The sequence below is a fragment of the Canis aureus genome, chromosome 32, assembly GCF_053574225.1.
Source record: "Canis aureus isolate CA01 chromosome 32, VMU_Caureus_v.1.0, whole genome shotgun sequence".
In the NCBI taxonomy this organism is placed as follows: Eukaryota; Metazoa; Chordata; class Mammalia; order Carnivora; family Canidae; genus Canis; species Canis aureus.
In genome coordinates, this window is record NC_135642.1 from 37,145,932 (window position 1) to 37,161,736 (window position 15,805).

Below are 15,805 nucleotides of genomic sequence, written 5' to 3' on the forward strand. Positions count from 1 at the left end.
CCCTTGGGCCCTGGGTGCTGATGTAATCTCCCTGATATTTAAGGCAACTGCACCACCATCCCTTACATGGTGTCCCCACTTGTCTACACAGTGCTGAGCACGTGGGAGGAGCACAAGCCGTCGCGGTTGATTCGCACTGAATGGGCGCCAGCCTTCGTTCTTCTGACATCTCTTCTAGCGTCTGGGTATCTGCCAGGGCAGGGGCTCCGATCTCTCCCTTCTTTTCTGTGCTCGCATCTGAACTCTGGCCCCATGTGCATTATAGTTTGTACCTGTGCACCTGTCTCTCCCCCACTGGCTGAGAAGCAGCTGGAAGGCAGACGCTGGGTCCCGCTTGCCATTGCGTTCGGAGGGCATCGGCCACAGGTGCGCTTTACGCAGTTGAGGTTTAATATCTGTTGAGTAAAGTGGAGCCCAGGCCCTGGGGCCAGGTAGTGCTGGGAAGTTTCTAGGGCCCTACACCTCTGTGTTTCCCAGGCAAGTCCTGATTCTAGCATTCTGTGGCCAGCTCAGGGTCCCAGAGTTGGAGATGGAGGATGGGGTGGCCACAGTGTGGGCAGCGTCACAGGCAAGGCGTGTGGTTGAAGCGCTGGGGGACAGAGGCAGGGTGACATGGACACGTGGACAGATGTGCCGACTCTGGGTGGCCCGGGCTCTTGGAGGAGTGGGGTCCGAGGAGGCATTAATGATGAGGGACCTCACAGATGGCAGACGTGGCTCAGAGATCATGGGAGCCCCGGCGGTTCCCTGCCTGCTGCCCTTCGCTCTGGCTTGGCCTTTTCAGAAAGGAATCTGCCCTGGCAGCCTCAGCGTGGAGGCCCAGGGCCCCGTTCTTCTAGAACTGGAGGTGACTGGGTTCCATGGGTTAGGGCCTCACAGCTGGGGGGCCTATCACCATGGGGCCAACTATCTGTGGTTCTCCTTAATGTCTGCTTCCCAAGTGCTTAATGGGAATAAGCACTTGATTGTGAATATTAGCACATAAAAATGAGGGTAGCTTTCTCCTCGACTTGCACCTTGGCCTTGGGAGGCAGCTCAGCGTGCTCAAACCCCAGTCAAGGCAGAAAGCTTTAAAGACACATGGACAGTCGGCCCAGCGTCTAGAAGCATCAGCTGAATGTCGGGTACAGGAGGCTTGCTTGTCACTAATTCTAACCTGTTGGTCTACAGGTGCTGGGTGAAGGGGCAACGGTCCCCGACCTGTGGCTGGACGTTCACAGACTATGCAGCCAGGCCCCTCGGCTCAGGTGTGGGAGCCCCCGGGCCCCCCCTGCCCACCGCCCAGGAGCCACGCTCAGCTCGGGCTCTTACCTAGATAGGCACCGTGGTTCTTGAGCTCCTCGGGGAATTCCTTCAGGTAGGACTCTCGGAGGGGGATGACCTTCCCGCCGCTGGTCTCCTTCAGCACGGCCCCGTTCCAGTCATAGGCGCCAACGGCTCCCAGCAGAATCCCGTCCTGACATTGGGGAGGGGCCGTCAGCTCGCGTCTCCCGGGGCTCCCCGGGTTCTGCACAATGAGCCCCTACCAGCCACCTCGGGCACCAACCTGACCTGTGTCTCCTGTGTTCATTATTTAACTTCCAGCCGGGATTCTGGACTTTTGAATGAGCCAAGGACCTTCCACCCCATCCTCAGCCTCAATGGGTCAAACAAAGGAATGTTCCAGAAATACATTCCACCTCTGGGACCCAGCCTCTGTTCCTCATTGGGCTTTCAAATCCCTATAGTCAATCTCCCGTGGCTCTCTCCTCCTCCTGGCCCTCCTTGAAGCCGTGCCCTTGGCCTTGGCCTCCTTCCCTGTTCCCTCATGGTGGCTGAGTTTCTTCCCCGTGTGTGAATCTTACTTCTTCATTTCTTCAGTAAGAATTCATCGCGGGTCTACTGTGTACCAGGCACTTGCTTGGTGCTGGGATGCTACCTCTGCCCTCGCAGAGCTCCAAGTATAAACAAACGTGCAGACCAACATACTAGTTGCAAAGCGTGCTGGATGCTACAGGCAACATGTAAATACCACAGGGAGGTGTAGGCTAGGCGGAAATGGGGGTCGGGGGAAGCGTTTTTGAATAAGTGATGCTCACCTGGACACCTGGCAGGGGAAGGGACAGGTGTGCCAAGGTCCTGAGGCTGGGAGGGAGTTTTGAGGCTTTGGTTTTAAGGGCCTGAAAGCTGTTGGATGGGCTGCAGCATGGAGCGAGGGGGGCCAGCACGACTCTGATGAGGCTGGACGGAGAAGCCAGGGCCACATCCGTGATGGCCCGTGCTCCAAGGAAGGGGGCTTGTCTTTAGCTGCAGGGGAAGTGGGTGCTGCAGTGCTTGGACAGGAAGGTGGGCGTTCTGGCTCCCTGAGGGCCAGGCTCCCTGTTACTGACTCCAGGGTCCCCTCACTCTCTGGGGTGCCATCACCACCCCACCTCCTTAAACCACCCACAAAGCTAGCAAGTACAGGAAAGCAAACAGCCAGCCCTTAGAAGAGGAGGAGAAGTGCTAGGGACAACAAACGCCCGAGGAGGTGGTGGGAGCAAGCAGGGCCACCTTCCCGGGTGACCTTGATGATTCCGGGCCGGGCAGGTGTTACCCCAGCTTTGGGCCGTGGGAGCTCTAGCTGGCGAAGTCACCTCTTTCCCCCACCGAGCCTCCCTGATTCCGGCTGGGTGTCCCCCCACCACTCGGGGCCCAAGGCACTCCGTCTCCCCTTCCCTCCAAAGCGATGGTGCCAATAGGAAAATGTGATTCTGGCCTTGGGATAGTCAGGGCCGTGAGTGACCGTGCAGGCAGGGTCACCAGGTGCCAGTCTCAGTGGAGGGGGCAGGACTCTGAGCCTGGAGCTGACTTTCCATTTCTCATTTCCCAGGGGTCACATTAAAGACGGAAGTTGATCATAGATAAGACTTAAAAAGTCTGAATAGCCTGGAAGTGGAACCCACCATTCAGATCGAATGTTTTTCCGGCTGTAAGTAAGCCGGTCTCTGGAGAGTCTAATATGCTTGGTTGTGTTTGATGTCACACTTTCTAATTAGCTTCCTCCTCCTACTCTGTGTGAGCTGCTGTCTGGGAGCTCCTGACATCTGCCAGCCTCGGGGATCAGGGCCAGGGCCTCAGGCTTGCTGCCCATGGCCACCGCCGGTGCTCCTGGTGCTCGTGGGCGTGCTCCCTCCTCAAAGAGTATTTTCCCATCAGAGAGACCAGCAGGATGGATGTTCATTAATGGCACTTGACAGATGGCATTCAAGCTTCAGAGAGGGAAAGGGACTTGCCTGAGGCTGCACAGCAAGTCGGGCAGGGCTTGGATTTCGAGCAGGGGGATGGTATGGGCAAGGGGGAAAACACCCACAGGCAGCCCCTGGACCCTGCTTCTCTGCCTTCCCATTGGAGCACCTTCTAGGAGGAGCGTGATGCACAGGCCTCGCTCCTCGCTGTCCCCCCCATCTCTTCCAGCTGAGTCCAAGTTTGCAGGACCAGGCTCCTTCCTTCATGGAGAGGACTTGGAAGATGAGGTCTTGGCCTTGCAGATGACTGGAAGCCTCCAAGATGCACTGAGGACTGGCTCAGCTGACGTGCCTGGGATTCCACTGGGGAGGACCTGAGGCCGACCGGCGGGGTTTGGGGATTCCACAGGGACTTCTGCATTTGGCTGTACTGGGCCGGCTGATGGCTTTTGCGGGTTCTCGCCTTACGCTGTTTGACCCTGGCAGGGGCTGCATGCTGGTGCTTCCAGGTGGTGGCCCTTTTCCGACAGGTGTCTGTTGCCAGGGAAGGCCTCGCTGAGGACTGTGGCCGAGGGCCGGCTGGGAGGGAGCACACCTCAGTATGGCACTATCTTTCCCCAGCTCGGGGAGCCTAGACATTTTGAACTTGGAAAAAATCTGGAAGGGCAGGGCCCACAAAGAGGGTTGAAGCCTTGACAGAGGAAGCCAGGCATGCAGGCCCAGCTGGAAAGCAAATGGCAGGGCGTTGCAGGGCAGAGGCTCGTCATCCCACGCTCCAGGCCTGGCACCGGCTCCCTGATTTATGGCCTCCTTTCCCGTGGGGCCAGCTGAGCTCCCATCAGGTATTGCCCGGTGTGCCTGGGTGGCCTCGCACATGGATCCTTGGCATAAGCTGCCTTTTCTGGTGCCCTGCATAGAAATGAGGATGCAGGCATGGTGGCCCTCAGCAGGTCCAAGGCCAAATCCGTGCCCTCCCTACAGACAACCTGTACCTGTATTAACTTGAGCGAAGCACCTGCCATGAGACTCTGCTAGCTCAGCTCTTAGCTGCCTTCTGCCCTGGCCTCTGCAGCAGTCTTGCCTTCCTAGCTGAGCCAAATGCTCCCTGGGCATGTGACCATATCTTCTCAAACTGTGTCCCAGCTAGTCTGTGTCCCCAGCTGGGGGTGAGGGAGGGGCAGGCATATCCCTAGCAGTGGAAACAGTACAGTCTAGGGCAGTGGTTCCCAAATGGGGGCAGTTCAGCCCCCAGGCCATATTTGGCAATGTCTGGAAACAGTTTTGTTCGTCAGAGCTAGGGGTGATGTTGGGGTTCGTATGGCATCTCGTGGGTAGTGGCCAGTGCTGCTGCCTACAAGACACAGGACAGTCCCAAAGAATTGCCCTGCCTAAACTGTCAGTTGGGCTGAGGCTGAGAATCCCTGGCCCGGAGCTTAGAGCAGGAAGACTCCAGTCAGACATTCCTGGGTTGCTGTTTCAGCTTCAGGTCTTCTAGCTGTGTGACCTTGGGCAAGCTTCTCTCTCCCTCCCTCCCTCCCTCTCTGGCTCTTTCTCTCTCTCTCTGGTGCTCTGTCTCAGCCTCAGCTGTAAATCGTTTTGTGGTGAGAATTAACATTTTTAATTCTTAGCATGGTGCTTGGCAGCCAATAAGGCCTCAGCATATAGTAGCTCTTCTCATCCTTTTATTCATCCATAAAACCCCGGGGGGGCAGGAGTCAAAGAAGCAGATCTCACAGTCAGGTTGGTGCTGCAGATGACTCATTACAGCTGCCCAAGGGGAGTGCCCTGTTGGGGGCAAGGGCAGCCTAACTGGGGGCTCCGCAGGAGGGGGGGGCCAACTGAGGAGGTGGGTGGAATTAGGATCGGATTTTTAAGAAACCCTTACTTGATTTATTAGTAAGTCTCAAAAGGTTCACTTCCAGCTCCAAGCCTCAAGATTCAGTTTCAGCAAATATTTTTCAGACATCTCAAAGGTGGAGGTTCAGAGAGGTTAAATGATTTGTCTGAGGCCGCACAGTCAGGCGGTGCTTTCTCCTTGCCCAGCAGTAATGGAATGAGAATAGCAGACGCTGGCAATTCTTCTTGGCTTTGGTTAGGTGGGATGGTGCAGGCAGGTGGAGGTGGCCGCTGGTGGTCCTGTGCATTCGTGCACAGATCACCTGGAGGACACTGAGTACTGTCCTCCTCCCCAGGCTCTTCCAATGGCTCCCTGGTGCCTGCATGCCCATCATCAGAGTGACGAGAGGGGCTAAGAGCCCCTTCTCAGGCAGATACATCATTAAGAGGATGGATTATACTGCCATTAATTGCTTGGATCCTGTCAGAAAATGATGTATTTTTAACAAGCCCAAAGGGAGGGATGAGTGCCAGGAGGCTTAGGCAGGGTTGGGCAGGTGACCCCCCTCAGAAATAGGCCTCCAGTCTTTATGTAGAGGGAAGCCCTCCCATCACTGTGCTGGAATCCATAGCCAGGGTGGCAAGGAAGGGCTGTGGGGGGCAGGGGGTACACAGTACCTGACTACTCAGCCCCGATCGGGGGTTGGTTGTCTCTGCTCAGAGCCTCCGATAATGGCCCAAGGCCTTAGCTCTTCAGCCTACAACCGTGGCGGGGAGGGGTGCTGCGGGAAGGGCACAGGCTGAAGAGGCAGCTGGTCGGGGAGGTGGGAGGCTGACCACCCTTGGCCTGTTCCAGACATAACCAAGGGCTGGTCCTGCTGGACCTAACCATGTGTAGGTTAAAGGAAAATAGTCTCTTCCCATCTCAGGTGAGTCAAGTATCTGTGTAGACAGGATACACGCTAATGAAACTGCTTTCTTCTGGAAACCTCCGGGGTTGGGGAGACATATGGACCGCAGGGTAGGAGGAGTGGGGATGGATTATTGGCTCCATCCACCGCCAGTGGGCATGGATTATTTATATATTGTTCCCTTGCTTCCTCCATACCTTCCCCTCCTGGCCTGTGGGCATTGCAGACTCTTAGAGTCTATGCCCCCTTGGGAGGTGTGGATCCCTTTGGTAAGCTTCCTGGCAGACTCCTGCAGCTTCTTCTTGATTACCCAGCTCAACAGGGAGTTCACCACCTCAGCGGGCAGCCAGGACTAATGAAAGCCACTCCAGCTATTAGTGACCTTTGCATTCATTTCCAAAGCCTAATGGGGCCATTGGCTTAAAAAGCTGTTTAGAATTGGACCGGAGATCCGGAGATCCGTAGCTGGCCTTCCTGATGGTAATTTTCAGAATATCCTCTTATTCCTTTTTGCAAATTGAGACTAGAGTTCCGTGGATTGACTCTAGCTCTCTGGGTTTTCCCAGTGGCTCCGCCTGGGATGCAATGCCTGTGGCCTGGGGCCTTGGGCTCTTTGGGTGACCGGGTGGCATTTTGGGGTCTTCTCTCTTACCCTGGAAACTGGTCTCTCCTTCCTCTCATTGCTTTTATCTTTTTTCACTCGAAGGCTGGTTTCCTTGCTGGAAAGGCAGGAGCAGCCCAAGTGATGATCTCCTGGGTTCATATTTGAGATATTCTCATATTTGAGAATATGCTATGGGGTCCTTCTTCCAGTGCTAGAGATCATTCTTTCTGGCATAGCTAAACAGGCCCAGGGTAACTGAAGGATCTTCGCACATTTGCAAGAAGCAGCTGTTTGTGGAACACTTTTGGGGGAGATGGAGCCTGATAGCTCACCCAGGACATGGACTCACTCAGGCTCAGCACCTGCTCTCGACAAGGCTGAAAGGCTGGACCACCTGCTCCCCATCCCCACAGAGGTCTGACTGACCCTGAGAGCTGTGGAGCTGGACTCCCAGGGACAGAACGGCTGTGGCCAATTATGATGGCATCAGTGGTTGGCGCTGAGAAACCTCTGTGCCCTAAAATAGCAACCCAATGGCCAGTCACAGTGCCAGACAGACCACCATCCTTGCTCCATTCCTTTCGATTTGGAAGGATTTTTTTTTTCTTTTTAAGAATTAAAGAGTCTCAGATTCAAATTTAATCATCATCTCTTTAAGAGTCCTACCAGATAAAAACCACTGGATGCCTGTCACTTGAAAAACAAGAGTCAGGGGATGAGAAGAGCTGGGGGTGGGGATGAGGATGGGGAGAGGCACCCTGGTCTCTCCAAGCAGGGGAATGAAAACGAGTTGTATACGCGGAAGGATCTGCAGAGGGCAGTGCATGACCTTGACCTAAATAGCAGGCCAGGGCTCTGAGCTCCTGGTCTCCCCTGTGTAGTTGGGGAGCAGTGGATCCTGTCAGGACTCGTCCCACTTGAGCTGCGTGGGTCATTTTCAGGGCTCATTCCAGTGTTTTTGAATACCTGAACCTCATCATAACTTCCCCTTCTCTTCAGGTTCCCTGATTCCTGAGCATACACAGGCCACAGTATTTGAAGCGGGAGACGGCACCTTCCAGGACCCAGCGCAGGGCCCAGCACCGAGAAGGCACGGAAGAAATGTGCCCCTATGACTGCCTAAAAGGGACTATTCCCACCTGCCAACCCGGCTGGGCTGTGCTGAGCATGAAATGGGGCGCAGGAATTTCCTGGAAAAGTTTCAAGTGCTGTGTGCCTATAGCATGACTGACTTGTTATTATAGGCAGTTCCATTTATACCTTGCTGGATTGGGGTGGGCATGAGCCTGTCCAGATGCAGCTCAGAAACAGCGGAGTGTGAGTCAGGTTTCCACCCTTCTGCCTGCTGCTGCCCACTGCACACATGTACCCGCCCCCAACTCCCCCACCCCCAACTCCGATTTGGGATTTCTGACTCAGACCCCCTTAGAGTCCATAAGCTTACAGGGAGCAGCTGTTTGGTGTGTGAGGAGGGACGAGTGTAAGCCTGGTGTTTTTCTCTATGTCCCTTCAGCAGGTCACTCAGACTTTGTGTGACTCAGTTTATTCATCTGGAGACTGGGAATAAGGAATCCTGCCCTATTTACCTCGCAGAGGAGTTGGTGGTGGTGGTGGTGGTGGTGGTGGGAATTGGTGAGATATTGAAGGTGAAGTATAAGTAGGCAGGATCGATAGGTCCTTTCTAGCAAATGAGGAGGCATAAGCACACTCCCACGGTGCCCGCCTGAGAACACTTAGGACACCTGTCTGCCCAAAGCATGCCCACTGACGCAGACTCCGGCCATACGGTCCTCCTGCCACCAGGGCTCCCAGGAGGGGCTCCAGGGATTTCTGAAACTCTCTCCCAGATACTGACTCTCTGCCCCCACCCCGGCAATCCCGTGAGGTGTCAGCCCCGTCTTGCCAATCAGAACCAGGTGAGGTGTGTCGAGGGAGAGGGACACCCGGACCGACCTTCTGAGCCTGCCTCTGGCATCGTGGGCCCACCTGGGACCTCTGCCATCCGTGGCTGAGTCTGCACCGGGACCACATCTGGCACATCTGGCCCCCCTCCCCGCATGGGCGCTGGTCCACGCCCCGCACGCACAGGCCGCCTGGGGCAAGGGTGCCATCAGGACAGTGCAATTGATTGGTTTCTCCCATGTTGACCGCATTTTTGCACAAGGCTCTGTGGACTGAACGGGACCTTTGGCCCTGGCGGAAATGTCCCCATCGGCACCCTGTGCAGGGAGCAGAGGCAAGGGGTGGCGGTGCTCATTACTTGCAGCCCACTCCCTGCTGGGAAGGGCTTGGGACAACCTACTGCAAGGTGGAGACCTTGGCTTCCGTCTTGCAGCCGCAGCGGATGGAGGCAGAGGCAGCCCAGGACAGGCGGGGTGACCACCTAGAGAGCCGGGGAGTGTGCGGGAGGGCGATTCCACCCCGGACCCACCTCCACCACGTGAGACGAAAAGCCGGTCTGTGACATCTCCAGCCCGAAGGAGGTCTCATTTTTGTTGGTGCCTGAAACGGAGGGACAGAAAGATCTGGGCTCCATGCCTGACCACCTACTTGGTGCCACACACACACCTGCAGCTCCACCCGCAGCCCCCGTGTCCTGGGGGTGCCTTCAGGGAGGGAAGACGGGGTCCCCGAGGCTGAGTCCAGCGGAACTGCACCCCTGGGTGGCCCAGAGGCAGGCGGCCTACCCAGGGAGGGCACCAGGCACCTTCCCGAGGCGCTGGCGTTACGACTAGTAGCCTGCTCACTGTCGAGGACGTGCTGGGACGGGTTATACGAGACAGCATGTATGCTATATGGCTGTCAAATAGGGGAAAGAGCAAGAAAAGTGCATGGAAAGAAATAGTCAACATTTTTGGCCAGAAATGGAAATTCCATCTCTTTCCCCACTTCTCTCATTCCTATTATTCACCAGTTTGGTTCCAGATGCCTCTGGATGACTCCCAAACGTTGGATCGACCCTCGGGAGGGAGACCTGTCACCACCACAGCTTTGCACAAGAAACCCATGTGTGCTGAAAGCTCCTCCCCACAAAGCCCCCCGACCCTGCACAGGGCCCTGGAGCCTATGTTCTCGACACCCAAAGTGACCATTTCTAGAAGAAGGATGCTCCTCTGGGTATTTAAGCCCTAGTGTGAGTGTCAGCACTCAGGCTACACTTTCTATTCCTTTATCCTTGTGGATCAGGCCTGCTTTCATCTCCACCTCTTCATGCGTCTGGAGCTCATCTTTTCCAATGCGCTCAGGCTCTAGGACTCTGTTTTCTGTCTCTGTATGCAACCCTCCCATGTGGCCCAGCCCAGTGTTGCGAGGGCCGGCTGCAGCAATACATGGTGCAAAGGAGATCTGTGCACACAAAACTGGAGTTTAACAGTAAGGAGGGAGGTGATTGGAAGGAACCGTACGCGGGGCACCTGGGTGGCTCATGGTTGAGCATCTGCCTTTGGCTTGAGGATCGAGTCTCACATCGGGATCCCCACAGGGAGCCTGCTTCTCCCTCTGCCTGTGTCTCTGCCTCTCTCTTTGTATCTCCCAAGAATAAATAAATAAAATCTTTTTTTTAAATCTTTTTTTTTTTTTTTTTTTAAAGGAACGAACCCTATTCAAAGTGTTTTCGGGGGAGCGGGAGGAAACAAGGCTCAGGGATGAAGCACTTCAGGCTATGGAGGCAGGTCCAGCTGCGTTCAAACTAGGCCAGATACACAAAGGACACCCAGTTCAATCTGAATTTCAGACACCAGCGGATAATTTCTTAGTATAGGTCAGTTTGCCACAAGCACCATATTTTATATTTGCCAAATCTGGAGACACTGGTTCAGGCCCCGTCTCCTTCCCAGGCTGTGAAAGCTTTGGCAAGTCACTTGGCTCCCATAGGCTTATGGATCCTCAGAGGTAAAAGGGGGAGAATTTGAGCAAAGCCACTGTCTGGGGCTGACTGTGAGGTGCACAGCCTCAGGTCCGGCACAGAATACCATGGAATTATCATGAAGGGATGGCTCCTGCTAGAGCATTCCATGTGGTGGGGCTGGATTTTGGGGGTTCATCTGGTGCGAGCCCAGGAGCACAGACCCCTCTTGGTAGGTATTGCTCACCTTCCAAGCTGAAGATCCTGTCCCCCAGGGCATCAACGATGTCTTTCAGGGCCGCCTCATCAGTCACGTTGAAGAAATGCTTGTCATCGGGGTCACTGGCGATGTATTTGATCTCATTTAGAAAAGCTTCTGGATTGATCCCCCTGCGGTTGTAGTAGCCCAGAACCTGCCAGGTAACAGGGGCAGGGCAACAAACCAGGACATAGCACAGACCTCTCCACATGCCCGAGGCCACTGGCCCCGAGTGGTGGGGGCCACCATTACAATCACAGAGAGAACTTGAGGTCCCACTTGTAGTTTGAAATAGGTTGTCTCGTAGAGGCCAGATAAGGCCCCTGTTCTAAGATAAGGTTCTGGGGGCTGGGTGGCTTGGGGTGTTTCCTAGAGTTTTGAGGTTTCAGAACCTCCCTGGTGATGGAGAACTACTCCTCCCCCAACCCCTACAACTGTTGTGGTCAGCCCCAGACAGTGCTGAAGGAAAATTTTCAAGTTACTCTTTAGGAGAGGATGAAACAAGGAGAGGCCTATTGGAGGGCCTGGACAGCTTGTCCACTACCCAGAAAATGACCCAGGGAGTCCCCAGGGGTTTGATGGCAAAGCCTCTAGGGGCGCAGGGTGGAACACACGGGGCAGGACTCACGGCCACAGCATATCTGGTCACGTTGTCTCTCTCGCTTTGCTGGATCACCTTCTCCAGGTCTGGGCTGTCATGGGACTCCCCATCTGTTATTACGATCATCACCTTCTTGGCTCCCTTCCTTCCACCTTTCTGGAAAGCCTCGGAACTGAAACCAGAGCATAGGGAGAGGGTCACAAGAGCGATGTAGGGATGGAACAGCCCCCAGCACTCCTCCAGAGGGGCAGCCACAGAAGCAAGGCCAAGCCCATTCAGCTCCTGGGGCAGGGTGGTGGTGGTGGGAGCAACCCAACAGGGTTGGGATCTCGAACCAGTGAATAAGCACTGGGTTGAGATGCTCACATTACTTGTTCACCAGCTGCTCAGAAGGGTCATGTATCTGCTTGTCTTTTTTTGTTTTTGTAAGGATTTATTTATTTTAGAGGGAGAGAAAATGAGTACAAGCGGGAGGGGCAGAGGGAGAGGGAGAAACTCAAGCAGACTCTGTGCTGTGCGCAGAGCCTGACGCAGGGCTTGATCTGATGACCCTGAGATCACGACCTGAGCCAAAACAAGGGTCAGACGCTGAATTGACTGTGCCACTCAGGAGCCCCTGCTTTAAAATGACTTTAAAAAGTCCCTTTATAGTCTTGATCATGCTGTTTGGGGTAAGCAAAGGGGGCAGGATGGGTTTGGGAAGAAAGTTCAAGGCCCGACGGAGACCTTTATACGCGCTAAGTTAGTGGTTCAAAAACCCAGCTGTACATTAGAATCACCTGGGGAATTTAAAAAATGATGCCCAGGCCCCACCTGGGCATGTAATCAGGAGCTCTGGGGGCATGGCCTGGGCATCAGTATTTTTCAAAAGATCTGATGAATACTGATGTTTAGACCCACTTCTCTACATACTGAAAAGGTGACGGGCCAGAGTAACTCAACACCCAAATGACACTCATCATAGAATACACGGAATGAAGCCTGCATGAAGTTCTGATTTTTCCCACAAGGACTATTTTGGTTCTATTTTGGGAACTATTAAAGTATCCAATTCCATGACAAATATTCCTCTTTCTTGCTTTTTATTTTGTTTTCAGTGCCTGGAGCAGGTGCTTGGCCTGCTTGTTGGGCCACCCAGCCAGGGGCAGGGGGGTCTGGTATGATGCCCTGCTGGCAACCCATCTCACACACAAACTGGCTCTGGAAACATCACTAGTTCTTGGTGCTTCTGTGGTCGGCCCTCCTTTAGACTGTGAGGTTCTGAGTAGGAATGACACGGTCTGGACCAGATATCTGGCCCAGCAGGTAGAATTTTCCAGTAAGGATCTGAAAATAAATGTTTCCCTTAGACTCTGTGGTGACTCTTCTTGGGTCTCACCCATGGATTTAAACTCCCCAAAGTGAGATTAAAGCTCGTCACCAGAGGTATCTCTTGTTACATGGCGAGCTGATGAACTGATGTGCACGATGTAGACGTTGAGGAATTCACAAAGCCTGGAATGAGTTAGTTCAGAGCATCTTCAAGCTCCCAGTTAAGAGAAACAGACCATCTGCCATTCTCTAGCTCTGTGATATTGTGGATATACTGACTTAAAAAAAAACCCTCTAATTTTAATATGAGCTGTGAACTGAAGGAGGCCAGAGGTACACTTGATGTGACTACAGCAAATTTTGAGCTTAAGCCTGACCTCGTGGAGGGAGAACTCTACTAGTCCCTCAAAGGAGATTCTAGATATTTCTATAACCTCATCGAAGGGTCAGGCCCAGGCACAAAATTCCGCAAAAGAAGTATGGCAGGGGAGAAATCAGGGTTCATGGTTGTTTTAGCTATGACATTATCATCCCCCAAATCTGGCTCCAATAACCCCAAACACAACCCCCATTCCATTGTCAAAGCCTCCAAACATAATCATTCCTTAACTTTCCCTCTCTTCTGTTCTTGGCCAGGTGATGGTCTTCTTTCCACCTCTCCCTGATTGAATCCTGGGGTCTTCCTAGGACAAGCCAAATGCCAGCCCCTCTTAGCAATCCTCCCTTGGATCCTACCCTTTCATCCTCACTGAGTTAAGCTGATGCTCATCAGAGTTCCCTATTGGGTCAGGGGCCACAGGTAATAATCTTTGTAACCCCTCAAGTCCATGGTCTGGATCTTTATGCTTTTGCAGGTGCACACACACAAAAATGCATTGTGAATAACTGAATGAGGAGAGGCAACTTTTCACTTTAAAATGCACCTCCCTGTAGTTTGGTTCAAACCACTTGATGGGTTCCACACTCGTAATTGGCCTGGGGTTGGTGGGCTGCATCCCTGAATGAGTCCGTTAGTTCACACCGAGGAAGCAATAGCTCAGCGGGCTTGGGCTTTCTCTGTTGCTGTGGCAATTTCATGAGGGCGTGTTGGGGTCACAGGGGCTCATCCCAGTGACGGCAAAGCAGCAAAATGGCCCGTTCCTTGTGAGGATGAGTAAGAGCCATATTCACATGGAGGGAGGTTCATTTAGGAAAAAAGTTTCAGTGAGTTTTGTCAGCAAACAGAAGCATCTTGGTGGAGTCATTGCTTAATTATAAAAAGTTGTAAAGTTGGAAAAAAAACCCTCATCATTCGACCATATGAAATCACGTTATTACTAAATTCTGTTAAATGCATGGGCTAATCCTATGTGAGGTGGGATTATGCGAGAAGGGGCCTGTGGTCTCAATGGGCAGAGCAGAACTTGTATTTGTAGATGTAGAATTTATATTTAAAATCTATATGCCTCAGACGATGTAGTCACCTTAGGGGTTTAGGCCGCAGCTTGAAAGATCTTGGGGAATTGCTCAAAATCACTCCTCGATTTCAGTGGGGGGTGAGCACAATGTTCTGAGCAATGGTGGTGTCTCCGGAGCACGCATGGAGCCAGCTGCGAGGGCATGGTCCAGAGGTAACATTCATTATCATTGTGAGTGAGTTCCGGTGTGATTTTTAAGGACTTTAGGAGTCAGATTTAAGGATTTAAGGATCTTCCTCCCACTCCACTGACGACACGCACTCCTCAGGAAGATCCTGCCCTCACGGAACCCACGTACTTTTTATTAGGGTCTCTGTGGCACAGCGCATTTTCCACAGCTGGTTGCAACAACACCTTCCCATCCCAAATGCTCTTCTGTGACGTGGCCTTGCCATTCCTCCCTCAAGAGGCAGAATCAAATTCTCTTCCCCTTGAGTCTAGACTGGCCCTAATGACTTGCTTGATCAACAGAATATGGCAAAAGTCATATGCGAGACTTCAGGGGGTAGGTCTCAGGCACTCTCAGAGTTCCTGTGTGGGCCTCCTGGAAAGCTCTCTTGGGACACTCCTTCTCAGAGACTGGCTGCTACACCATGAGAAAACCGACTCATATGGCCACATGTGGGGGTGCTCAAGTCACCAGCCCACACTGAGCTCCCAACCAACAACAAGCAACAACTGCCAGTCACATGAGTGTGCCATTTTGGATGTCCATTCCAGTCAACCCCTCCCATGACAACAGCCCCAGCAGGCACACCAAACTACAACCATAGGAGAGAACCCCAGAGAGAATGGACCAGCTGGGCCCAGCCTACCCCGTAACTTGGAGGGATTAATAAATGATTGTCTCGAGGCACAGAATTTTGTGGAGTACACAGCAACGTAGAACTAGAACAGTTATCTGAGATTTAAGTAAGTCATTATTATTATTTCTATTTTATTAGGGTTGGTTTTTTTTTTTTCATTTTTTACCGAGCAAATTCGATGCCAAATGCCGTCCGGGTCTCTGTCCCTCCTCTCTGCTCAATGTGGCTGGCAGCTTCCACTACATCTTTTACAGACCTGTAGTCATTGAGGTGAAATTCATGCACCACGTCTTCTCCATACTGGACAACTCCAACCTGCGGGAGAGGGGAGAGGACAACAGAACATGCTGACCCCTGAAAACTGGACCCTCGGCAGTGAGGTTCCCTGGAGTCATCTCTGTCTGTGGCTGTTGGGGAGTACAGAGGGTGGGGGACCATCCCGATGGTGAGTCACTGGGAAGGAAAACAGTTCAACAGGGCTCTAGAAAAATGGGTGGCTTGGTGAGGCCTGTGGAAGGTTCATCTCCAGAGAGGAGAGTGTGAGTTAAAGAAAGACCCTACAACGGGTGCCTGGGTGGCTCACTCAGTTGAGCATCTGACTTTTGAATTTGGCTCAGGTCATGATCTGGGGGTCGTGGGATCGAGTCCCAGGTCACGCTCTACTCTAAGCCTGGAGCCTACTTAGGATTCTCTTCCTCCCTCTCCCTCTGACCCTCCCAGCTTGCGCTCATGCTCTCTCTCTCTCAGAAATAAAATAAAATAAAATAAAATAAAATAAAATAAAATAAAATAAAATAAAAATAAAGAAAGGCCCAACAGATTATGTTTATTGCTTAAGCACAGGATTGAAGCCTAAAATATTAGGAGCAGCATGCCTGGAAAGCCAGGGCATTTTTCATCAAATGTTGGAACCAAGGTTCCTGAAAAATTGGAAGAGAACCTTTTATTCCCAAGGTCAATAATATATAGA

General features: G+C 52.9%; 1 protein-coding gene across 3 annotated transcripts in view; it reads right to left on the reverse strand.

Annotated features, from left to right (window-relative positions):
* Positions 1 to 15,805, reverse strand: part of ITGA11 (integrin subunit alpha 11) — a 113,406-nt gene that overhangs the window by 34,043 nt on the left and 63,558 nt on the right. For all 3 annotated transcript variants that reach the window (XM_077881646.1, XM_077881648.1, XM_077881647.1), the window contains 5 exons: positions 15,002 to 15,150; positions 11,289 to 11,433; positions 10,649 to 10,814; positions 8,989 to 9,059; positions 1,312 to 1,456 (listed from right to left, as the gene is read on the reverse strand). In XM_077881646.1, coding sequence (XP_077737772.1) covers positions 1,312 to 1,456; positions 8,989 to 9,059; positions 10,649 to 10,814; positions 11,289 to 11,433; positions 15,002 to 15,150 — 676 coding nt within the window. The remainder of the gene's footprint in view (positions 1 to 1,311; positions 1,457 to 8,988; positions 9,060 to 10,648; positions 10,815 to 11,288; positions 11,434 to 15,001; positions 15,151 to 15,805) is intronic.